At 38.6% G+C, this 25792-nt stretch overlaps 1 protein-coding gene across 2 annotated transcripts in view; it reads left to right on the plus strand.

The window, feature by feature from the left end:
- ZNF404 (zinc finger protein 404) overlaps positions 1-25792 on the plus strand; it is a 26024-nt gene extending 232 nt beyond the window's left edge. The window contains exons 2-5 of one of the 2 annotated variants that reach the window (XM_046681466.1): positions 752-825; positions 13785-13860; positions 16945-17071; positions 22924-25792. In XM_046681466.1, the coding sequence (XP_046537422.1) occupies positions 13852-13860; positions 16945-17071; positions 22924-24446 (1659 nt within the window). In that variant the 5' untranslated portion in view covers positions 752-825; positions 13785-13851 and the 3' untranslated portion in view covers positions 24447-25792. Of the gene's footprint in view, positions 1-751; positions 826-13784; positions 13861-14694; positions 14756-16944; positions 17072-22923 lie in introns of those variants that run through there. The other variant, XM_046681465.1, reaches the window with a different exon arrangement.

Below are 25792 nucleotides of genomic sequence, written 5' to 3' on the forward strand. Positions count from 1 at the left end.
TCTAGGCGTGTCTGTGCATGTGTGTGTCAGTGACTGTGTGTGTGTCTTGGTCTAGGCGTGTCTCTGTGCGTGTGTGTCAGTGGTGTGTGTGTGTGTCGAGATCTAGGTGACTCTGTGCGTGTGTGTCAGTGACTGCTCTTGCCTGTGTTTGCTTAACTGGGTGATTGTGCTATTTAACCGCGTGGCCTCTGGGTGAGCGAGGCTTGTGTGGCTGTGTGGCCGTGTGGCTTGTCACGGGGACTCGTGGCTCTAGACTCCGCTGATTCCTCCGCCTCTCAGCCACTTGGGGTCTGCTGAGAGTAAAAGGGAGGCTAGATTCTGAGCCTTAGAATGGAAGAAGGGAGGATGCCAGAGAGACACAAACTTGATCTTGATTTTTTGAAGCTGGATGCGGCCCCAAGGCAGGGTTCCGGGAAGACCTGATAAGGTCCCAAGAGTAGGATTCCTCCAGGGAGGGTACCCCCTTGGATGCTCGGAGGGGCCAGCTACCTGTTTCATAATCACAGCATTTCCTGAACTCGGGCCCCAAGAACCTGAGTTAGAGACAGAATTAGAGACAGCTTCCGCCCCAGACATCAGTGACCCCGGCCTCTCTCAAACAGGGAACGGTCAACTCTGTTCCAGCCCCTTCCTATGCCCACCTGGTTGTGTGTGGGACCTGGGGAGAGGATGTGTCTTGGAGGGTGTTTTGTGAGTTACTGTGTTTTCCAAGAAAATCCTGATGTCTCATGATTGCCTTCTCTTTTCCCAGTGCTGCCTGTCTCTAAAAAGAGGATCCTGAGAGAGGAAAGAATTTTTGTTCCACATCTAGAAGTTAAAGTCCAGGTGAGCTTGTGTTTCCTCATTATTCATTAAATACACTTGAATTGTAAAGACGTGAGACCCTTCTTTTCCTTCTGCTGAAATGTCCTGCCTGATAGTGACAGATCTGTAAATCATAGGGCCACTCAGATGAATCACCCTCGTCAGGGTCCCCACCCCCTTCTCTCCATGACTTATTTAACCTGTTGCCTAGTGTTAGCTCCTAAATTTCTAATTCTTGAGTAAAAACTAAATTATTCTATAATGAATATCATTATGCATAGATTTTTATGTCCTTTTATAGTCATTTCCCCAAGGATAAATTTCTAGTTTTGAAATTTGATTCAAATTCCTAGTTTTGAAATTTGAATCCAATACCAGATATTTACAGTATACCAATATGCTTGTAAGCATTGGAATACAATGACAAAAAGATATTTGCTATCCTCAAATGACTTGTTATCCAGTAAGGAAATGAAATCAGAATAGGAATAAGATAGAAGGTGTGAAATGCCACCAGAGAAGTTCAGGTGACCTGCCTTGGGAGTTTATAGGAAGACACGTCATTCTGACTACAGCGGCGTTGCCAGGATATGAGCAGATTTTGAGAACTCGGTGAAGGAAAATGGATTTTACGCCGTAGAGTTTTTATTCTAGTGATATTAAATGCAAAGTGACATTCAATGGGATAAGATGTCTCAACAGCTGTTTGCAGACATTGTGGCTGGGAGGACAGGTTCAGAAGCAAAATAAACCCATCCATCAGGAATGTATAATAGGAAGCTGCCTTGAGACTACCGGTAATGCGTACAGAACGTCGCAGTCTCCGGTTTCATGAACATACATTTCCGTAGGCAAACAAATCGTGGAGTTGGTTGAGGCCATGGGAACTCATGGGAAGGAAGGAAAAGCTTTCAGTGAAAACACAGCAACTGTTTTTAGAACAGCACTGGCTCTCAAATGTAAGGCGCATCAGAGTCACCCTCAGGGCTTTCCAAGCAAGACTGCTGGGCGTGCTCCCAGAGTTTCTAATTCAGTAGGTCTGCCGTGGAGCTGAGAATCTGCATTCCTAACAAGTTCCCAGAGACAAAATTTTGAGGACCTTTGTTCTACAGTGCTTTATTTTCAGGTTCAGAGATGTTAAAGGAGGGGGGGATTTTTTCCACCATTTGGAGAAGAAGTTGCTCTTTTCAAAAATGAAAAACATAGGGGCTAGCCTGGTGGCGCAGCAGTTAAGTTCGCACACTCCGCTTAGGTGGCCTGGGGTTTGCTGGTTCGGATCCCAGGTGCAGACCTACACACTGCTTATCAAGCCGTGCTGTGGCAGGCATCCCACATACAAATTAGAGGAAGATGGGCATGGATGTTAGTGCAGGGCCAATCTTCCTCAGCAACAAAAAGAGGAGGATTGGTGGTGGATGTTAGCTCAGGGCTGGTCTTCCTCAAAAATAAAAAAAAACAAAAATGAAAAACATATCTGTTTGTGAGTGTGTGTCAAATTAATGAATGGCCATTGTTTAAGATTTAGTGAAAAAAACTTTTAAGAAAAGAATGTAAATCAGAGCTATCACATATAAAGAAGCAATGGTAATATATGGATATATACTTTTCCATACTGTTTTCTATTTATTGATGTCTGTTGCTTTTTCTCCCTATATTTATAAATATGCATATTTTGTATATGTAATCATATTTTATGTTTATATAATTTTGTACATTTGTAACCTAATTTTTAACGGCTTTATTGAGATACAATTCACATGCCACACAATTCAACCATTTAAAGTGTACAACTTAACATATGTAGTATATTCACGGTGTTGTGCAGCCGTCACCGCAGTCAACTTTAGAACATTTTTATCACCCCAAAAAGATACCCTAAACCCATTAGCAGTCACTCCCCATTTCCCCCAGTCTTCCCAGCCATAGGCAACCACTTATCTGCTTTCTGTCTTTATTAATTCATCCCTTTTGGACATTTCATAGAAATGGAATCGTACAATATGTGGTCTTCTGTGACTGGATTCTTTCACTTAGCATAGTGTTTTCAAGATTCATCCATGTTTTAGTGTGCATCAGTACTTATTTCTTTTTATCACCAAATAATATTCCATTGTGTGGATATGCCACTTTTCTTTACCCATTCCTCAGTTGATGGACGTTTGGGTTTTTTACTCTTTTTTAGCTGTTAGGTATAATGTTGCTATGAACACTTGTGTACAAGTCTTTGTGTAGACAGATGTGTTTATTTCTCTTAGATGTATGCTTAGGGGTGGAATTGCTGGTTCGTACAGTAAGTCTTTTGAGGCAAGTCAGATTATTTTCCAGAATGTCTGTACCATTTTATCTTCCCACCAGCCATGTTGAGGTTCCAGTTTCTCCCATTCTCACCAACACCTGTTATTATCTCTCTTTTTTATTATAGCCATCCTAATGGATATGCAGTGGGTCTTGTGGTTTTGATTTAAATTTCCCTGATGGCTTTATGATACGGAGCATCTTTTCCTGTGCTTATTGGCCATTCGTGTATCTTCTTTGGAGAAATGTCTATTCGAATTCTTTACCCACTTTTTAATTGGGATTTTGGTCTTTGTAACCTACTTTTTTTAGTGCTACTATATCTCGAATATGTTCATTCCTTTAGCAGTTTCTCAAACTTAGCATTTAATGACTGCTTAACATTTCATTGCATGGTTGTTTTGTTACGTATTTAACCAAACAGCCACTGCAGAGCTCAGAATGCTGAGCACGTCTGCTTCTGCGTACTGCCCCACCCCCGTATCTCGATCAGCTTCACCTCTTCCAGTTTCTCAGAGCCGTGTGGGAGCTCAGATCTTTGTAAGTTCAGAGGTGGGGACCTGTGGGGACGTGGCAGAAGCCTTACTGGGTGCAGTACTGATGATCGCACCCTCTCAGAAGAACTTGTATAAGGGTGGGATACTAAAACCTCACAGGATCACGGTCTTTATCAAATTTTTAAGTTGAAAATAGGATCTGTGGAGCTTTTTTGTTCCCTCAGTGTGACCCTCTAAGGAGGTTGAAGTGTTTGAATTTGTGAGGGAGCTGTTTGAGATTTGGCGATTCTTCTGCTCTGTTTTGCTTCCGGTATCATCCTCTTGGTCCCTTGGCTGGCTTTCTTTGGCCCTTCTTGTGCGGGACCTTTCTGCCCGTCTAAGCACAGGACTGTAGCTGAGTTTGTCCGTAGCCACAGCATGCCTCAGTTCCATTTCTTTCCTGTGCAGGTTTTTCTGTTTCCAGGCCAGGTGCAGTTCCTGAGTTGGAACAAGGAGTCCGGGCCTGGTAGGTGGAGAGTGTAGTGACGAGAGGATGTGTCCAGGTGACTCAGGGAAAACCAGGAGAGGGAAGCTACTGCATGTCAAAGCGCAGGGCTCAGGACTCAGCGCGTTGATGTGTGTTCCAATTTGAGATGATCGGCTCAAAGACTTTAAGCCTTTGGAGAAAATAAAGCCTCACCGTCACACCCTAAAGATCACCAAATTCATATCTCCTTTTATTTCTCCCTCCAATCTCAAAGAGGGTGATTATATTTTTATTGTAAAAGTAGTACATTCTCATGCAGTAATTCAGAAAATACAGAAAAGCCCAAAGTGAAGAGACGGTCACTATAAACATTTTACTCCGGATCTTTCATCCATCCCTCAATGCACATGCGTATAGTCATATATGTTATTTTACCTGCCATAACAGGATAAAAAAATACAATGTTTTTACCCATTATTGTCAAATAAAGGTATCATCATTTCTTTCATAGAAATATGTAATATATGTAAGAAAGTGCACAGATCTTAGCTGTGTATATAACTTAATGAACTTTTACATTTGAAAACACCACCCAGCTCGAGACTAGAGCATTTCTATCCCCCTTGGAGGATTTGCTTGTGTCGGGTCCCAGTTAGAACCAGCCCTCCCCCACAACAGGTAAACGCTGTTCCAACTTCTTTCGCTCAAGATGAAATTGGCCCGTTCCTGAACTTCGTGTGAATGGAATCTCTCGTATCTGCTGCCTTTTGTCCAGAATTGTACTTTTGAGATTCATCCATGTTGTTTTGTGAATCGGTAGGTTCCCCCCCCCCATTGTTGTGTAGTCTTCCATTGTATGACCGTACCACAGTTTGTTTATTCATTCTCCTGATGATGGGTTGTTTCCAGTATTTGACTGTTATGAATAAAACATTCTAAAACGTTCTTGTACAAGTCTTTTTGTGGACACATGGTCTTGTTTTTCCTGGGTGTATAGCTGGGGTGGAGGTGGGTGACCTAATTTACATTCCTACTGCAATGTGTGAAGGGTCCAGTTACTTCTTAAACTGGCTGACACTTGTTATTGTCAATCATTTGAATTTTAGCCATTCAGATGCAGGTGGAGTGGTATCTCGTGATTTTAATTTGCGTTTTCCTGATAAATAATGATGTGAGCATCTTTTCATATGATACTGCCCATTTTGATATACTCTTATGAAGTGTCTATTCAAATCTTTTGTCCATTTTTAGAGTGTTTTTTTGCCATTTTCCTATTGATGTGTAGGTGTTTTAGATATATTTTGAATACAAGTCTTTTTTTGTGTATATAAACATATGTGTGCATATGTGTGTGTGTGGCGGGGGAGAGAGAGAGGCAGAAACGGACAGAGAAAGAGAGAATATCTATTAGCCTATAGCTTCTTATTTACTTTCTTAATGATGTCTTAATAATGAAGAAATGTTCTTAATTTTAGCGGAGCTCATTTACCAGTGTTTTTCTTTTATGGCTATTGCATTTTTGTTCTGTTTAAAAAATCTTTTCCTGGGGAGGAAGGGACAAGTCTTCCTTACAGTAGGATTCCAATTGTTAAATGTAGACAGAAAGAGGGACGTAGAAAATGGTCATTAGGCAAACACCGCAGTAATAGTTGTTTCAGACAAGATCCACTGATAGATGCTAAAATTAGTGGATGAAACTTTGGGGAGAAAAAAGATTTGCATAGTGTCAAAGTATTTCCCACTACTGAAGATACATATTGACTACAAAGAGAATGGTAATAAGTCACCTTACCGTGGGGAAACCCAGCAGAAAGCACTTTAACCCAGGGATCAGGGTTAACATCACCAGTAATAAAGCATTGACATCGTGTGCCCTTTGATATGATTCAATGAGAAAGACGGCATCATGACAGTACAGTGGTGCCCTCTTATCTGTGAGGGGTGTGTTCAAAGACCCCCAGCAGATGCCTGAAACTCTGGATAGTGCCACACCCTATATGTACTATTTTTTCCTTCTACATACATACCTATGATAAAGTTTAATTTATAAATTAGGCATAGTAAGACATTGACAACAATAATTAGTAATAAAATAGAACAATTATAACAATATACTGTAATAAAAGTTATGTGAATGTGGTCTCTCTCTCTCTCAAAGTATCTTATCGTACTGTATTTTGGGACCGCAGTTGACCGTGGGTGACTGAAACCACGGAAAGCGAAACCGCGGATCATGGGTGCTACTGTACTGCCCCAAGTGCATAACCTCATTCCAATTGTGAAATCATCAGACAAACCAAGTGGAGGAACATGTGACAAAATAAAAGACCGGTACTCTTCCAAAGCCAAAAGGGCGTGAAGGGAGATGTGGTGGACACACTTCAGGGTGGCCTGATGATTCCCACCTGCTGGTGTCTACGCCGTTGTATAATTCCCTCCTCTGGAGTGCAAGCAGGATCTGTGATTGCTTCTCACCAACAGAAAATGGCAAAGGTGAGGAGATGTCACTCCTGGGATTAGTTTATTTTGTATGGCAAAAGTAGTGGGCTGTCACTACTGTGATAATGTTAGGTCATATAAGACTCCATCGTAGCAAACTGGAGCTAGAGACCTGCCTTGTGGGCTTGATGAAATAAGCGACAATGTTGGAGAAGCCCATGTTGCGAGAAGCTGTAAGTGGCCTCTAGGACCTGAGGGCATCCTCCAGCTGACAGCCAGCAAAAAACTGAGGTTCTCAGTTACGTGGCCACAAGGATTCTGCCAACAATCTTAACAGACTTGCAAATGGATTCTTCCTCATTTGAGCCTCTGAATGAGAACACAGCCCCGCTGACACCTTGTGTGCAGCTTCTGAGTCCAGCCTGAAGACAGCACCCAGGTAAACTTGAGTCCAGACTCCAGGTCCACGTCAACTGTGAGATAATAAATATGTGTTGTTTTAAGCTAAAGTTGTAATTTGTTTTGAAAGCAATTGAAAACTAATACCATAAGAAAGACTGAAGAGACTGGATTAGAGTAGGGAGAAAAAACAGCTAAATGCAATGTGGGATCATATGTAGGATCCTGGAAAAGAAAGGACATTGGTGAAAAACTTGGTGATATTTGAAAGAGATGCCATTTATTGTATTGTACTAGTGTTGATTTTCTGGTTTTGATAATTGTCCTATGATTATATAAGGTGTTAATGTTAGGTTGAGAGGTGTACGGGAATGTTCTGCACTACTCTTACAGCTTTTCCCTAAGACTAAAATAAGTGGAAATAAAAATTTTTTAAAAAGGAAAATTTGCCTACCCTGAGATCATGAAGATATTTTCCTGTTTCTTCTTCCAGAAGCTTGATTGTTTTAGTTTTCACATTTAGGCCTGTGATCCATCTTGAATTTATATCTGTGTATGTAGTGGGATCAGGGTCAAAATCATTTTTTCCATACAGATACCCAATTGCTTGAGCACCGTTTGTCGAAAAGAGTATCCTTTCTGCTCCAAGTTGCAATCAGACTTCTATTGTAAATCACGTGACTATGTGTGCAAGTCTCTTTCTGGCCTCCCTATTCTGTTCCATTGATCTACTTGTCAATCCTTGGGCCAGTACTGCTGTTTTAATTACAGTAGCTTTATATTATGTCGTGATATCTGGTAATATAAGTTCAACAACTTTGTTCTTCAAAATTGCCTTGACTCCTCTAGGTTCTTTACATTTCCATATGATTTTAGAATGAGTTTGTTAATTTTCTCAGGAAAAACCCTGCTGATACTTTGTTGGAGATGCATTGAATCAATAGATCAATTTAGAGAGAATTGATCATTTTAAAATTGAGTCTTCCTATTCATGAAGGTAAAATATGTTTCCATTTATTTAATTCTTCTTTAATTTCTTTCATTGCTATTTTGTTTTCAATGTAAAGGTCATGCACGTCCTTTGTTAGATTTATTCCAAAGTGTTTTATATTTTTTATGAACTGTTGGGATTTTTCAAATTTCATTTTTCAATAGCTTTACTTTAGGACGGTTGTGTTTAATACATTGACCTTTTATTCAACAATTTTGCTAATAAATTCATTGATTAATTCTAATAGTTTGTAGAATTGAGCATTTTTTTCTATGTACAGAATGATGTTATCTGCAAATAAAGATGGTTTTACTTCTTTCTTTCCAGCCTTCATACCTTTCTTTTCAGTTTTTTCCCCTTATGGTCTCGGATAGGTCTTCTGGTACAAAGTTTAATAGAAGTGGTAGGAGTGGACAACCCTGCCACGTTCCTGAACTTAGAAGGAACGTGGTCCATATTTCATCTCTCATGAAATGATAGTTATAGTTTGATTCTGTAGATCCCTTTTATCAGATTAAGGAAGTTCCCTTCCTTTGCTAGTTGGCTGAGAAGTTTTATCATGAACTGATGGTGAATATTATCAAATGGTTTTTCGGGCATCTAATGAAATGATTGAACGGTTTTCTCCTTTATTATTTAAAGTTGGAAGACTACATTGGTTGCTTTTTGAAAATTAAATGACCTTTGCATTTCTAGAATAAATCTCCTGGTCATATATATTCTGCTTTCTCCTTGCTGTTATTTTGTTTAATATGTTCATGAGAGAAATATAATTAATTTTCCTTTCTTGCAATGTCCTTGTCAGGTTTTGATATCACAGTTATGCTGGCCTCATGACATGGTCCATTTTTTTTTTATTTTCTGAAAAAGATTGAGTTTGGTTAGTATTTTTAATCCCTTAAATGTTTGGGAGAATTTGCCTCTGAAGTCTTTGGGCCTGACATTTTATGGGAAAGTCCTCAACACGGATTTAATTTCTTTAATAAATAAAACAATATTCAGATTTTCCATTTCTCATATCAATTTAGTTAAATTGTGTTTTCAAGGAGTTTTTTAATTTCATCCACATTCTCAAGTTTGTTGTCACAAATTGTTCATAAAATTCCATTATGAAGATAAGGTCTGTAATATATGTAGTGATGTCTCTTTTTATATTCCTGATATTGACATTTTTTTCTTGATCTGTGTAGCTAGAGGTTTTTCAATCTGATTAACCTCTTTAATAATAGAGATTTTGGCCTTCTTGATTTTTCTCTGTTGTGTATCTGGGAGGTTTTTTTGTCATTGGTTTCTTTTAGTGTGTTCTACTTTCTGTAAGCTTAATTTGCTTTTCCTTCTATAGCTTCCAAGGGTAGGTCACTGATGTTTAACCTTTCTGCTTTTATAAAACATACATTTAAAGCTAAAAATGCCTTTGTAAGCATTGGTTTGGCTGCTTCTCACAGGCTTTGAGACTTTCATTATCATTCAGCTCAAAATATCTTGTATTTCCATTATGTTTTTTTTAATTTATTTTTTATTTATTTATTTATTTATTTTTAAAGGTTTTATTTTTTCCTTTTTCTCCCCAAAGCCCCCCCGGTACATAGTTGTGTATTCTTCGTTGTTCTTCGTTGTGGGTTCTTCTAGTTGTGGCATGTGGGACGCTGCCTCAGCGTGGTCTGATGAGCAGTGCCATGTCCGCACCCAGGATTCGAACTAATGAAACACTGGGCCGCCTGCTGCGGAGTGCACGAACTTAACCACTCGGCCACGGGGCCAGCCCCTCCATTATGATTTTTTTTAAAGATTTTATTTTTCCTCTTTCTCCCAAAGCCCCCTGGTACATAGTTGTATATTCTAGTTGTGGGTCCTTCTAGTTGTTGCATGTGGGACGCTGCCTCAGCGTGCCTTGATGAGCGGTGCCATGTCCATGCCCAGGATTCGAACCGGTGAAACCCTCAGCCGCCAAAGCTGAGTGTGTGAACTTAATCACTTGGCCACAGTGCTGGCCCTTCCTATTATGATTTATTCTTTGATCTATGCTTATTTAAGAATGAACTTTTTATATTTGGAAATGTTTGAAAAATGCCTGTTTAGGAGTTCCAAGTTAATTCTTAGGGCTTCAAAAAAATATACATTCTTTGATATTAATCCTTTGAAATTTATGGATACTTGTTTTATGGCCTAGAATATTAATCTGACAAATATGCTGTGAGCATTTGAAGAGAATGTGTAGTCTGTAGTTTGGGAGTATAATGTTCAGTTGGGTCAATTTGGGTAATCCTATTCAATCTTCTGTGGCCGCCTTGATTTTTTTCCACTTTTCCTATTATTAATTACCAATGGAGGGCATTAAATCTCTAACTTAAATTATAAATTTGTCTACCCTTTAATTCTGTTGACTTTTGCTTTATATATTATGAAGGTACCTTATTAGGTACATAGCAAATACAGGACTACCATTATATTCTTGTTGAATTAGAGGAAACATCTCTATTACTTATAATACGTCTTGCATTAAATTCTATTTTATCTGTTACTAAAATATTTATACTGGTGTTTTTCTAATTACTGTCTAATATATTTTTCCACACTTTTACTTTTAAAATATCTTTTTTTTTTTTTTTTTTGGTGAGGAAAATTGGCCCTGGGTTAACATCTGTTGCTGATTCTCCTCGTTTTGCTTGAGGAAGATCATTCCTGAGCTAATGTCTGTCCCAGTCTTCCTCTATTTTGTATATGGGACGCTGCCACAGCATGGCCTGTGAGCAGTGCAGAGATCTGCACCCCAGAATTTGCACTGCGAATCTCTGGCTACCGAAGTGGAGCATGCAAACTTAACCACTACGCCATCAGGCCAGCCCCTTAAGACATCTATCTTTATATTTGAAGTATGTTTCTTGTAAGCAGCATAATGGACCCTGTTTGCCTTTTTAATCTGTTCTAACAATCTTAGTTTTTAATTGCAATGTTTAGTCCATTCACATTTTACTACAATTACTCATAAAGTGTGGTTTAAGTCTGTCATCTTGCTAATGTTTTCTGTTTGTCCCATTCATTCTTTATTCCTCTTTTCCTGCCCTGTTTTGTATCAATCAGATATTTTTCGTTATTCCACTTATCTCCTCTGTTAGCTTTTTTGGTTATACATCTTTGTCTAATTCTTTTAGCAGTTACCAGAGATATTATAAGATGCATATTTAATACAGTCTCCTTAAAATTAGGGCTTTTACCACATACCAGATAACTTAAGAACATTTCAATAGTGTAACTCCATTTACCTTTTCCACCATTTTTGCTGGTTATTGTAATTTTCATTCCTTCTTCCTATATTACAAGCCCCACAAAGCATTATTATTTTTGTTGCTTTAAACAGCCCATTTGTTTAGTCATATTACTTATATGTTTACTATGCCTACAGCTGTTGATTGCTTTTTTACACATCTGGAATTATTTTCCTTTAGCCTAAACGTTCTCCTTTAGTATTTCTCATATTGGGGGTCTGTTGATAGGAAATTCAGCTTTTGTTTGAAAAAAACCTTTATTTCACTTTCATTTCTGAAAGTCATTTTCTCTGGGTATAAAATTCAGAGTTTTCAGGTTTTTTTCTTTCCACACTTTAAATATATAATTCCCTTCTTCAGGCTATTAGAGTTTCTGTTGAGAAAAGAACTATTTTTTTTTTATTATTGTTTTCTGATAACCAATGTCTTTTTTTTTTAACTATGTACTTTTAAGATATGTTTTTCAGCAGTTTGGCTTTGCTGTGCCTAGGTGTGGATTTCTTTATTTTATCTTGGTCAGGTTTGCTGAGCTTTTTGATTTATGTATCAAGGTATTTTGTGAGATTGGGAATATTTTGTCCATTATTTCTTCAAGTAATTTTTCTGTCCCATTCTCTCTTATTTTAGTTGTTCGATTTCACATTTGGATGGTTTCCTGTATTTTCTCTTATGTTCGGCTCAGTTCTTTCTTTTTTCCCTCTCTGCATAAGATTATTGTTAATTTTACTTTGTGTTGATCAATACTGTTTCCTGTTGTTAAGTCCATCCAATAAATTCCTAATTTTAGATATTATATTTTTGTAATTATAAAATGTTCATATGATTCTCTTTTTTAAGATTTTGAATCTCTAACGATATCCTCCATTTTGCATTTCTCTTTGCCCGTCTTTTCCTCTAGTTTCTTTAGCACGTTAGTCATAATATTTTCAAGTCCTTGTCTGCCAGCTCCATTACCTGGATAATCTCTGGATCTGTTTCTGTTGAGACTTCTTCCTTCCTTATCAGTAACTTTTCCCTTTTTCTTTGTGTGTTTAATAATTTTTATATGCTGGCATTGTGGATAATTAGAGACTCTGGATTGGGTTATCTTCCTTTAATAAGTCTACATCAGGTTTCTAAGGCTTCTCAACCTTAGCGCTGCTGATATTTTGGGCTAGATAACTCTTTGTTGTGGGGGACTTTGTTGCGCCTTGTAGGATGTTTAGCAATATCCCTGGTCTCTGCCCACTAGATACGGTAGCACCCCATGCACATTTTGACGACCAAATAAGTCTCCAGACACTGCCGAATGTTCCCCAGGGAGCAAAATCACCCTTTGTTGAGAGCCAGCGGTCTGCACAATCATTTTCAATATCTGCCTCATTTTCTATTATATGGATGCGCTATAGTTTATTATTTAACTATCCAAGTACTTTTAGATTTTCTCCAGCTTTTTTTCATTTTAACTAGTGTCTATTATATTCCTTTATACATCTCTAGATAAGTTTTACAGTTATTTCCCTTGGGTATGTCTGAGAAATCGCCTTTCCTGGTTAAATTCTTCTTATGCAGCGTTCTGCTTACATGTCTCAGTTGCGCTAGGTTTTCACAAGTTTACAGGACACCTTGAGAGTGCCCTTTTCCCTACAACCTTACTAAAATACAGTGTATCCTCAGCCTTTTAAATCTGACAATTGAATACGTATAAAATGATGGTATCTTATTGCTTAAAAATATCCCCGTAGTAAAACTTTTAGTAGGTGATGTTTTACAGTTGAAAAAAAAGGTGGCTTTATAATTACAGAAAAGTGATTCAAAACATATCACTTTTACTTATTATTTGTGATATGGGCAAATGTCTTTAATTCTTTGAGCTCCCATTTCCTCGTCTGTTGAGATAATAAGTACGTTGCAGGATTAAATGTTCATGTGTATAGAGTGCCTATCACAAAGAAGGTTGCAAAAGTCTGTGTGTTGCATACAGCTTCAGTGAGTGTGAATTCACTCCTCCCTAGTGGGTCCTTGTTGGGTTGGGAGCAGGGGGCACAGGCAGTGGTTCATACCAGCAAACAAAGTGGATGCCGGTAGGGAAATCCAGCTTGGTTAGCCCAGTGGATCTTGGGAGTCATAGTTCTGGCTTAGGGGACAGGCTTCATGTGGGCATGCAGTTGTACGGTGGTAAAGCTTTCCATGTTGGTCTCTACTGTGCTCTGCTTGTTGTCTGGTGGAGTCCAGGTCCATCCCGAAGCCATGAAGGTTTGTGTTGTATGGCCTGGCCTTGACCCTGAAGGTATGCCTTGATGCTGGAGCATCTACTCAGTATGACTAAACAACCCAGGCTGGGGTATTGTTGGCATGATCAGAATGAGGAACAGGCCAGAGTGGGGGATCTGGATCTGGCTGTGCTGCAAGAGTGCCTGCTCTGGATCCGTACTGTGTGGCTTGTTTCCCTAGGCATGGGGAAGGGCTGGGCTTTGTCGGGGCTTCTCATATCCCCTGACGTGTGTTTATGTGTTTTGGGAGGGCAGGGAGAGGGCAGGGACAGCAGAAAGCGGGAATAAAGAAGGAAAAAGAAAGGGTATCTTACCTTAATAATTTTTGGAGTTCTGAGATACACCAAGTCTCAAGGCCTCTTTTTCCTCCCCCAGCCCTGGCTTCTCTGAACTCTGCTTCTCTAGTAGAGGAAACGTGAGGAGGATCGGCAGCCCTAAAACCATGGCCCAGGTAAGTAGATGTCTCTTTCTCCTTCCTGAAATAGTATGATTTTTAATTCATGTAATATTTTCATTCTTTATCGCTGTCAACACAGATAATCAATAACCAACCTATAGGTAAGATTGATCTTATTGATCCAATGCTGAGGACTAGCCCAGAAGTGCAGTCTCCACCAGGGAAGACAGCACTCCAGAGAAGTGTGGTTTTCAGCATGGTTATATCCCATTTCAGAACAAAGAACATACACCAAGCATGACGGGAATACAATTTTTTCCCCAAAGTCACAAGGAGACGTTTTGCTGCAATTTAGCAGATACACAACAGGTCAACTTGACCTTGGTTCTCTGGGAAGAAAAGCTGATCTTCAGAGAATGACTGATACTGGTGTCAGAGGAAGGGAGACTTTCACCCCTATCTTTAAAGAGTGCATTCTTCGCTTTGGGAAAAAGTTTGAAGCAGATGTACAGTGCACCTTTGGTGGGCTATAAGTCAGGCTGCTCTGGGAAAAACAAGTTTTCGGTTGAATCAGGGTTAAGCCAGAATGCTTCCCCAAATACCTCAATATGTGAAAACATTATTATTATTATTACTATAATATTGTCATCCCCTAAGCTCCTACCTAGCGAAGCTGTGTCTCTGAACCTATTTCAGAGTTTCTCCCCTTCCAGAAGGGTGGTGTCCTCCCCATTTGCTCCCTTGTTTTGAATGATTTGCACTTACCCATCAATAATTCATTCATCTTCTGTGTATTCAGTCTCCTGTCCAGACCAGGGCTGGAGCAGTGAAGGAGTGAGGCACTTGGAAGGAAGTGTTTGAGCTTCGCTTGTCAGCTTCGTGGTTTCATGATATGGAGACGATGGTCCTGTTTGACCACAGCAGGGAAACATTGTTCCTAGTTTTCCAGGTAGATAAGGGAGCATTGGGTTACGAGTGGTCTCCGTCTCAGGGTGAGATGAGACCTCAGCTTTGAAAGGCTTTTAGGTTCGGGTCGAAATGGGATTGGTGCCTGCCTAGAGAGGGATCAGGGATCTGGCTAGGGAATCATTGAGAAATAAATAAGGTATCAGGGTCCATTTTGTATTGGAAGCGAAATTGCTGGTCTTGAGTGAATCCGTGTTGTTCTGGATCGGTGTACGTTGGTGTGTTCTAACTCAGCAGCAGGAGTTCAGGAAGGAATTGTAGAGAGGAAGCTCCTCTAGAACTACATGCAGTAGATGAATCTGAACTGTGGGCAGGAGGTTAGGATTTGTGTCCAACCTAAATATCGTAATAGTATAATATGTTATATTTTAATATTATCATTAATACCTTAATACTTTAAGAAAGATTAAATCTGATATCTATACGAGGGACTAGGTGAAAACATTAGTCAGAATAAAGGAAATGCTTGTGACCTGATCTGACATGTAATAAACTTGTGTCTTGATAAAATTACTTAATTTTATAGAAATTGTATTTCCTAAGGTAGAAACTTTATCAGTTTTTTTGAAGTATAATTGACATATAATTAAGTGTATGTATTTTGTCTTTTTAAAGCAGCGGTATTGAAATATAATTGATAATAAACTGCTCATATTTGAAGTGTAGAATTTGATAAGTTTTGACATATGTATACACGTGTGAAGCCATCGCCACAGTCAAGATAATGAACATATCCATCACTCCAAATTTTTCTCACACCCCTTTATAATTGCCCCTCCCTGCCTCCCCCACCCTGCCCTAGTGCCCAGGGGACCCCAGTTCTGCTTTCTGTCACTATAGGTTAGTTTGCATTTTCTAGAATTTTATATAAATGGAGTCATACAGTGTGTACTCTTGTTTTTGGTCTGTCTTATTCAGCATATTTATTTTGTGAGTCATTCATGTTGTTGCATATATTGCTAGTGCATTCCATTTTATGGCTGACTAGTATTCTATTCTCAAGATACAGCACAATCAGTTTATCCATTCCTCTGTTGATGGACATTTGGGTTCTTTCCACTTTTTGGCTATTACAAATAAAGCTACTGGGAACCTTCATGCACAAATCTTTGTGTGGACATATGCCTTCATTTCTCTTGGGTAAAACACTGGGAGTGGAATGGCTGGGTCATATGGATGTTTAACTTTTTAAGAAACCAGTAAACTCTTTTTCAAAGTGATTGTTCCAGGGCTGGTCCTGTGGCCGAGTGGTTAAGTTCACTCGCTCTGCTTTGGCGGCCCAGGGTTTCACCGGTTCGAATCCTGGGCTTGAACATGGCACCGCTCATCCAGCCGTGCTGAGGTGGCATCCCACATGCCACGACTAGAAGGACACACAACTTAAAAAAATACACAACTATGTGCCAGGGGGCTTTGGGAGTAAAAGGAAAAATAAAATCTTTAAAACAAAAAAAAGTGATTGTTCCATTTTACATTCCCACCAGCCGTGTATAAGAGTGCCATTGTTACCACATCCTCACCAACACTTAAAATGGTCAGTCTTTTTAATTTTAGCCACTCTAATAGTTGTGTAGTCGTACTTTCTCTTGGCAGTAAGCTGGGCCCATCATAGGGTTTGCTTCATTGGTTACCTGTCTCTTAGAGATCACAGTTTTTCATTGCCCAGTGTTTTCTGTCTTGAAAACCATCATTTCGTATATTTTGGTCAAGTTTTTGGTTGTTTCATGTGTGAGGGTAAATTCAATCTGTGTTCTTCTATTTTGGCTGGGAGAGATTTGATAATTCATTTTGGGGGAAAAAAGTACCAATTCTTTTTATATATTCCTTGAAGAGAAAAAATGTAAGAACTTGCATTTATTAATAGTCTATGAGTAGGTACATAGCAGGTAGTGTGCTTATATATACTGTTTCCTTTAACTGGGAAAGTCTGATTACTGTATTTATTTTTATACATTTGGATATTTAAGTTTTTGTATATTAAAAAAAATTTTGTGTACTCCAACAGGATTCTTCAAGATTGTGTAGCACAATTAATTTATTCTCATCTAACCACATCATCATCTTGTAACTTCAGCCTACTTGTTTTTATATATTGCCTCCTTACTGCAATTCAGTATTCCATCCTGAAAATTTTTTTATTTTTACAAGTAACACGTGGGTTTGCCATTTCAGGTGCCATTGACATTCAGTGATGTTGCCATAGACTTCTCTCAGGAGGAGTGGGAATGCCTGAACTCAGCTCAGAGGGGTCTGTACAGAGATGTGATGCTGGAGAACTATACGAATTTGGCCTCACTGGGTAAGGACATCTTCCTGAAATGATGTAGAATCTGCTACCTGGAATATCCGCTTTCTCTGCTGTATATTTTATGCTCTAGGCCAAGAAACCAGCTAAATTTCTGCTCCATATTCTCCAAGAATGAGTTTGAGCTTTGACAGATGGAAATGGACACCTCCATTGAGCACCTGAATCTTCCCTATCCTTCATTACCTTCCTACCTCTCTCTGCCCCATCCTGCAATTGCTTCTTTTTCTAAAGGACTAAAGGTTTGAATTCTGGGACTTTTTTATGCATAGCTACTGGCAAAGAAAACAAATTTCATGTTATATGTATGTTCAGAATGTCTCTAAATATTCTATTTTAATTGCTGGTGCACCTATATGGAGAACGGGTTATTTCTCTTTACTACAAAAAAGCCTTGGTAATTTTTACGGTGGTGGAATGAATCAAGATCATTATCTTTTTGAATATTATTTTTTGTGCTTATAGCCATGGAAATGTTGGCTTGCACTGATTTGATAGATTTTACTCAGAAGTGGAAGTCTTTGTTCAGTTTTTGGAAAATACTTGATCATTCTCTCCTCTCTCCTGGGACTCCAGTTATACCTATGTTGGATCATTTGAGCATATCTCACAGTTCTATCATGTATTTATCTTCTTTTCTGTCTATTGTTTTCTGTTGCCCTGTATGCCAGCTCACTTATCCTCTTCTGCTGTGATCAGTCTGCTCCTAAAGAGGAGTTTTTCATATCAGATGTTTTCTTCAGTTCTAGAAATGCAATTTGATTGCCTTTTATGACTTCCAATTATCTGTTGAAATTCTTCATTCTTTTATTTACTTTCTTTTCACTACTGTCATTTCATCTGTTTTCTTAAATATTTTAATCATAGTTATTTTGGAATTCTAGTATGCCTTCCTTTTTTGTATCATCCATGGGTCTGCTTCTATCAATTCTTTTTTTCCTCTTGTTGTCCACCATATGGTAATGCCTCTTCAAGTTACTAGTAATTGTGATTGTGTGCTGGACATTGTGTACAAAAGAACTGAAGAGATTCCAGGTGATGCTATCTTCTACCAGGGAGTATCTACATTTTCCCTAGTAGTCTGATAGAATGGCAGGGATGTAGCTGGGTCAGTGCTGGGTTTCAGTTTTGGTTTTACTCAGCTCCCTCTTTTGCATCGCTGTGCCTGTACCTCTAGCTGTACTCAGAATCAGTGAGTTTCTCCAGGGGACAAGTGGTCGTAGAGCCTCAGGGCCAATGCACCATTCTTTTTGATTGTTGTTGCTTATCTGTTTTGATTTCAAGCTTCCTCTCCAAATGGATCTTTTGTTCCCAGGAAAAATGCTGAAAATTAACAAGCTAATCATCCATTTGATAAGTTAGGAAAAGAAGAGCACAGTAGACTTAAAGAAAGTAGAAGAAAGGAAATAATAAAGGAAAGACAAGAAATTAATGAAGTAAAAACCAAACATAAGGAAGAGCATGTCACAACCATAAATTTTGATTATCGTAAAGAACTGATAAAATTGGTGCAACTCTCTCAAGATGAATCAAGAAAAATATCTACGTAAGCAAAAAAGGGGACCTCTTTACAGGCCATGAAGACTTGAAAATTATAATAATATTTTGATAAACATTATGCCAAAAACTTTGAAAAATCAAGTGAAATAAGTTATTAGAAAATTTTAATCTACAGAAATCTCCACTCAAGGAAAAAAACCCAGAAAATATGAGAAGTCTTATAAGCACTAAAGAAACTGAATTAGTCATCAAGAATCTTCCCACAAATCGGGAGATTCAGGCCTAGGTGGTTTGTCATTAAAGTATAAATGCAACAGTTTGAACGTGCAAGAATTTGGGGAAAATTTTCCCCATGAGCTCTTTTATGTTGAGTCTAACAAAGAATAAACTACAGAAAAGTATGAGATGAATAGAAAAATGAGAACTTGAAAATATAGAGTATATGTATAATAGTTTTTTTTTTGGTGAGGAAGATTGGCCCTGAGCTAACATCTGTGCCAATTATCCTCTATTTTGTATGGGGGATGCCACCACAGCATGGCTTGATAGTGATGTGTAGGTCCATGCCCAGGATCCGAACCCACGAACTCCAGGCCACTGAAGTGGAGCATGCGAACTTGACTGCTCTGCCACTGGGCCGGCCCCTATAATAGCTCTTTTAATTTTCTTGTCTACTAATTCTCTGTATCATTCTTGGTCTGTTTCTTTTAATTGATTTTTCTCCTAGTTAAGGGTGATATTTTCCTGCTATTTGCCTATCTGATAATTTTTTACTGGATGCTAGACATTGTAAAGTTTACTTTAAAGTTTTAGTAAACTTTGTAAACATTGTAAAGTTTTACTCTGTTGGGACACTGTCTTTAATATTCTTGTGCATATTTGGGGGCTTGCTTCTGGGATTCAGTTATGTAATTTGGAACCTGTTGATCCTTTTGTGGTTTGCTTGTAAGCTCTATTGGGGCGGGTCCAGAACAGCTTTTAGTCGAGGGCTAATTTGGCCCCCATCCTGAGGCAGGACCGTGCTCGGGACTCTGTTTGATGCCTCCCCTGTCCGGGGATCTTTCCATCCTGGCGGGTGGAAACAGGAACTGTCCTCTGCCCTCTGTGACTACCAGGGACTGTTCTGCCTGTGCCTGTCTGGTGGTCCTTTCCTGGACCTCATTCGTTTCCTCACATGCGTGTGAGATCCTTACTCAGCCGGAGTCTCAAGGGGATCCCTCGATGGTTCTCTAGAGGTTTCTGTCCACGCCTCTCCCTCCTTTCTGGTACGCTGCCTTGCAAATTCTGTTCTTCTTCTCTCCCTTAGTCTACTCCTTCTCCTCAACTCAGGGGTAAAGCTGGGCTCTGTTTCAGTTCCCCTCCCTGGGCTCTGTTCTGGAAATTCGCTTCAGGAGTCAGCTGTGGCACTTGGAGTCCTCACTTCACTTGTTTCCCTTCTCTTAGGGGACCACTGTCCTGTACTGCCTGTTGTCTAAGATCTGAAAGCCATTTCATATATTTTGTTTGGTTTCCAGTATTTAAGGTAGGAGGGTAAATCTGACTTCTCTGAATGTTACGTGACCAGAAGCACAAGTTATTGACTCTCTTGATCTTTGAAAAATTCTTTGCACTTTAGTACAAGAGGTCCCCGACTCACCTTGTGTCTTCTCTGCCCTGGACTAGGAATTAGCTGTTTCTCCCAGGCACCCTAGTCCACATTAGTGGGAAACAGATTATAGAGACTGAAACTAGTCAACAGGGAGGCTAATGGTGATAGGCTTTTTGTGGGGATCAATATACAATTTTTTTTCTATTTCTTTTGTGGAAGTTGATTTGTTCAGATTTTCCATCTCTTCTAGAGTCTGCTTGTTGTTGCCTTCATTTTTATTTTGAAATAATTTTAGATTTACAGAAGAGTTACAGATGTGGTACAGAGAGTTCCAGTAATGGAAATACTATTCCTGTAATGATAACATTTTCCATAACAATGGTACATTTATGGAAACTATCAGATTAACATTTTGCGGTACTATTAACTAAACTCAACATTTTATTCAGATTTCATCAATTTTTGCACTAATGTCTTTTTTCTGTTCCAGGATACAATCCAGGATACCACATTACTTTTAGTCGTCATGTGTCTGTAGTTTCCTCCAAATGTGACAGTTTCCCCATCTTTCCTTCTCTTTCATGACCTTGATACTTTCAAAGAGTACTGGTCAAGTGTTTTGTAGAGTACCCTCAAATTTGGCTTTGTTTGATGTTTTCTCAGGATTAAATTGAGATTATGGATTTGGGGGAAGAATACCAAAGAAATTCCCTTCTCATCATGTCATATTGGGGGTACGTGATATCAACGTGACGTACCACTGGGATGTTAACCTTAAAAACTTATTTAAGGTGGTGTCTGTCAGTTTTCTTCACTGTAAAGTTATTATTTTTCCTCTATTACATATGTATTGCCTCATTTGTTTTATGATTTATTTTCTTACTCTAAAACTTGTGTATTGTTGCAAAACTTCCTTCAACTACCCCTGGAAAACAAGTCCTTACCACAAGGTAAGTATTAAATAATTGTAGAATAAAATATTGAATTTTAAAAAGTAACTTGGATGAAAATCAAGGTAAATAAGGCTGAAAATCAAGGTTACCGGGGAAGGCACTGAATAAAATAACCATTTAGTTTCTGAAAATTATGTAACAGTTGTCAACTCTCTCTCCCTGACCCTAATCTCTCACACCTTATTACAGTAAAGTATGCTTTCCTCTATTATTTACCTTATAGGCGAGAAAAATGCACATCCAAACTAGCTTGTCAAAAATATAAATGGAAGAGTTGATACCTGATCATTCTTTAAGTGCCTGTTCCCTTAAAAATATGCATGTCTCTACCACTGTTGTTCAGTCCTTCCTCTGCATGGCCATGATTTTCTGCTTTTATCTCACTCAAGGTAATCAGGTGGTGTGTTACCTTCATCAGTAGAGTTTTAATATTATTCATCCAACCTACAGGTACTCAATCTGTTTTGTTTCTCCAATGTCTTTCCCAAATTCTCCCTTCTGTTTCTTTACAGCCAAAGCCAGTCGTTCTTGAATTTCACGGAAATGTATTTCAGGAATTGTATTAACTAATATTATTTTAAAAGGCTTATGAAAGTCTAAGCGAATAAACTTGAGGATGTTGGGAAAAAATAAGATAACTAAATAACATGGGGAAAGAGTCTGGGAAACTGCGTGCCTGGGACTCTGCAACAATAGATGTGTTGAATGCAGGCTGAAGATTGGCAATGGGATAGTGGAGCAGCCTGAGGAAATCTAACGTGCTAAATGGGTCAAGCAGGAGTTGGACATGAGTGGAATTCTTCTGTGGCAAAACGTAGGGCCAGCCCCATGGCCAAGTGGTTGAGTTCACACAGTCCACTTTGGCGGGCCAGGGTTTTGTTGGTTTGGATCCTGGACGTGGACCTAGCCCTAACCATCAAGCCATGCTGAGGTGGCATCCCAAATAACAAAACCAGAAGGACCTACAACCAGAATATACAACTATGTACTAGGAAGCTTTGAGGAGAAGAAGAAGAAGAAAAAAAAAGATTGGCAGCAGATGTTAGCTCAGGTGCCAATCTTTAAAAAAACAAACAAAACCCCTTAGGTGTTGGAATATAAAATAAAGGATATGTATTTATTTAGAGTTAGCAGACGCAGCCTTTCTGAGGAGGTAACTTCTAACCTGTAACACTTGAAGATAGTAATTTAAAGAAGCTGCCTCAGGATTCCTGAAATGTGGAGCACCTGTGTGAAGCCCCAGGCGATGCGGAAAGTTGTGGTATATTCTAGAAGCTGAAGAGATGTGGCATGAGAGGATGTAGGGGAAAAGATGTCAAGGGCTTGCAATGCATTTGTATAAATACAACAGAGCTTTTTTATTCATAGTTGTGTGTTTGGGTTTCATTCTAAGACAAAGACAAACCATTGAAAAAATTACATAGAGAACCATTTGGTAGATAATGTTAGAAATGTAGTTGACCAGGGGCTCCTCCTAAAGATTCTGGTACACTCAGTCTCAGTGGATGTCTGAAAGGTCGAAAATGTAGGAAGTTCCCCCGGAAATTCTGATCCACAACTAAATGTGAGAACTACTGAGTTTTTTCCTTTGCCTGCTCACAAATATTACATTGTCATGTGAACTTTCCTAATTTTCTGAGCCCTTCTTGCCATCTTAAAATTTCATGACTGTATTTTAGAATTTTATGACCCTTTTACTTCTAATGAATATCCTTTTCAATTTATCACTATTTTTGCTATAGAAGGCCCCTCTTCACCCCCAGCACAGGAAAATAGCATTTGTTTGTTTTCTCATTTTCTTTCAGACTTTGACTTCACAACTGAGACCAACAAGTTATCTTCAGAAAACAGCAGTTATGAAGTAAATTCATGCCATCGGGAGACAATGAAAAGAAGTAAAACCTTCAGCCTCATGGGCTTTATTTTCGGAAATGACCAACAGTGCAGTGTTGAATTTAGGAGCCAACAGGGACCTAAAGTGGGATGTTTTAGTGAAGTGACATTCAGAAAACGTATCTCCCTTCCTCTTTGTCAGAGAATTCACACTGGAGAGAAATCCTATGAATGTAAGGAATGTACGAAGAGCTTTACTAAATATTCACACCTTACTGCACATCTGAGAGACCATGGTGGTGTGAGACCCTATGAATGTAAGGAATGTGGAAAGACCTTTACAGTTCTTCAGCCTTTTATTAGACATAAAAAAGTTCACGCTGATTTGAAACCCTATGAATGTAATGGATGTGAGAAGGCCTTTAGGTTTTATTCACAGCTTATTCAACATCAGATAATTCATACTGGTGTAAAACCCTATGAATGTAAGCAATGTGGGAAGGCCTTTAGACGTCATTCTCACCTTTCTGAACATCAGAAAATTCATATTGGTTTGAAACCCTATGAATGTAAAGAATGTGGGGAAACTTTCAGATTATACCGACATATGTGTCTACATCAGAAAATTCATCATGGCGTGAAACCCTATCTGTGTAAGGAATGTGGGAAGGCCTTTGGTCATCGTTCAAGTCTTTATCAACATAAGAAGATTCATTCTGGTGAGAAACCATATAAATGTAAACAGTGTGGAAAGGCCTTTGTTCGCAGCTATCTGCTCATTGAACATCAGAGAAGTCACACTGGTGAGAAGCCTCATGAATGTAAGGAATGTGGAAAGGCCTTTAGTAGGGGCTCAAGCCTTCTTAAACATAAGAGAATTCATAGTAGTGAGAAACTCTATGATTGTAAGGAATGTGGGAAGGCCTTCTGTAGAGGCTCTCAACTTACACAACATCAGAGAATTCATACTGGTGAGAAGCCACATGAATGCAAAGAATGTGGGAAGACTTTTAAGCTTCACTCATACCTTATTCAACATCAGATAATTCATACTGATTTGAAACCGTATGAATGTAAACAATGTGGGAAAGCCTTCAGTCGCGTTGGAGACCTTAAAACACATCAGTCAATTCATGCCGGGGAGAAACCCTATGAATGTAAGGAGTGTGGGAAAACCTTTAGACTTAATTCTCAACTAATTTATCACCAGACAGTTCATACTGGTTTGAAACCATATATATGTAAAGAATGCAAGAAGGCCTTTCGTTCTATCTCAGGTCTTTCTCAACATAAGAGAATTCATAGTGGTGAAAAACCCTATGAATGTAAAGAATGTGGTAAGGCCTTTAATCGTAGTGATCGACTCACTCAACATCAGAGAATTCATACCGGTGTAAAACCACACAAATGTAAGGACTGCGGGAAGGCCTTTACTCGTTGCTATCAACTTACTCAACATCAAAGATTTCACAGAGATGAGAAAGTCTTAATATAATGAAAGTCGGAAAGCCTTTGGCGGTGGCACATCCTTTACCAAGATCACTGTTTCAGCACGTAATGATGTTACGGTAAAGGTTAAATTATTTCACATAAAATATAAACATTTGGAAGGGCTGGTACATAGCATTTGCTTACTAAATATTATTATTTTTATGATAATCACTAGTGTTACTTTAAATAAATTCTGTGGAAGGAAGACCCTATGAGAATATTTTGAAAATCTTTCTGTCAGCACTTATCCATATTTTACTTAAGATAGTTCATTCTGGACAAAATCCCGTAGAAATAAGAAACTTTTATATTCAAAGCTCATGCCCCTGAAGATTAATAATAGGAAGAAACCCTGTGCCTTTGTTGAATATTGAGAGTATAACTGTTGAAAAATTGGAGCGTGGTTTGAGGAAATCTTCTTACAATAAATTCTATTCATACAGAAAACACAATCCACATTCTCCACAATTCAGAGAAATTAGAAACTAACAATTGGGTAGCCAAAAGATAGATGTTGACTTGAAAAGTTTTCTTCAAGCTTTTGAGTTTTCAAATTTACATAAAAGGTAGAACAGTGATATAATGAAGGTTTGTTTGCCCTCCACCTAGGTTCAATATATCTGATATCTCTCTCCGTATGTATGGAACTGTGTCTGTACAGATGCGCATATATCATTCTTAGTACATACTGACAATATAGTACATAGATCACTTAGCTGTGCTGTTTGAGTGAATGTTTAGACATAACTTCACCTCTAAAAACTCAATATATAACCCCTAGAATTAAAGATAACCTTCTACATGATCACTAAACCATTGTTTACCTAAAAAACATTAACAGTAACCCTGTAATGTTATAAAATATTCAGTCCATTTATAAATTTGTCCCGTTGTTTAAAGAATGTTTTCTAAAAGTGCTGGCTTTTTTAAAAGCCAAAAACCAGACTCAGCTCATATATTTTATAATATTAGGGCTTATTGAGTCTCTTTTGGTCAAGAACTTACCCTCCACCTTTTTTGTGACTTAGACTTTTCGGAGACTCCTGAGAGAGAACCTGTATGATGTTGCACATTCTGTGTTTGTCCTGTTTTGTTTCTTTTTTTGCAAAGTGGGCTTAACTTGTCTCTCTGTTTTGTATTTATTGTGAACTGGAGGTTATGTTTAGAGGCTTGATTAGGTTTCAGATTAAACATTCTTGACAAGACTACTTAGATAATATTGTGTACTTAATATTGTAAAATATCGGGTGGCATACAAGTGAAACTGTGTTTGATCTCTTTATTCATGTATTGGCACCAGCTCTCCATTGTATTAGTATGTTTTTTCTTTGAAATTAATAAGTAATCCAT

Source organism: Equus quagga, chromosome 13, assembly GCF_021613505.1.
Source record: "Equus quagga isolate Etosha38 chromosome 13, UCLA_HA_Equagga_1.0, whole genome shotgun sequence".
NCBI classification, from domain to species: domain Eukaryota; kingdom Metazoa; phylum Chordata; class Mammalia; order Perissodactyla; family Equidae; genus Equus; species Equus quagga.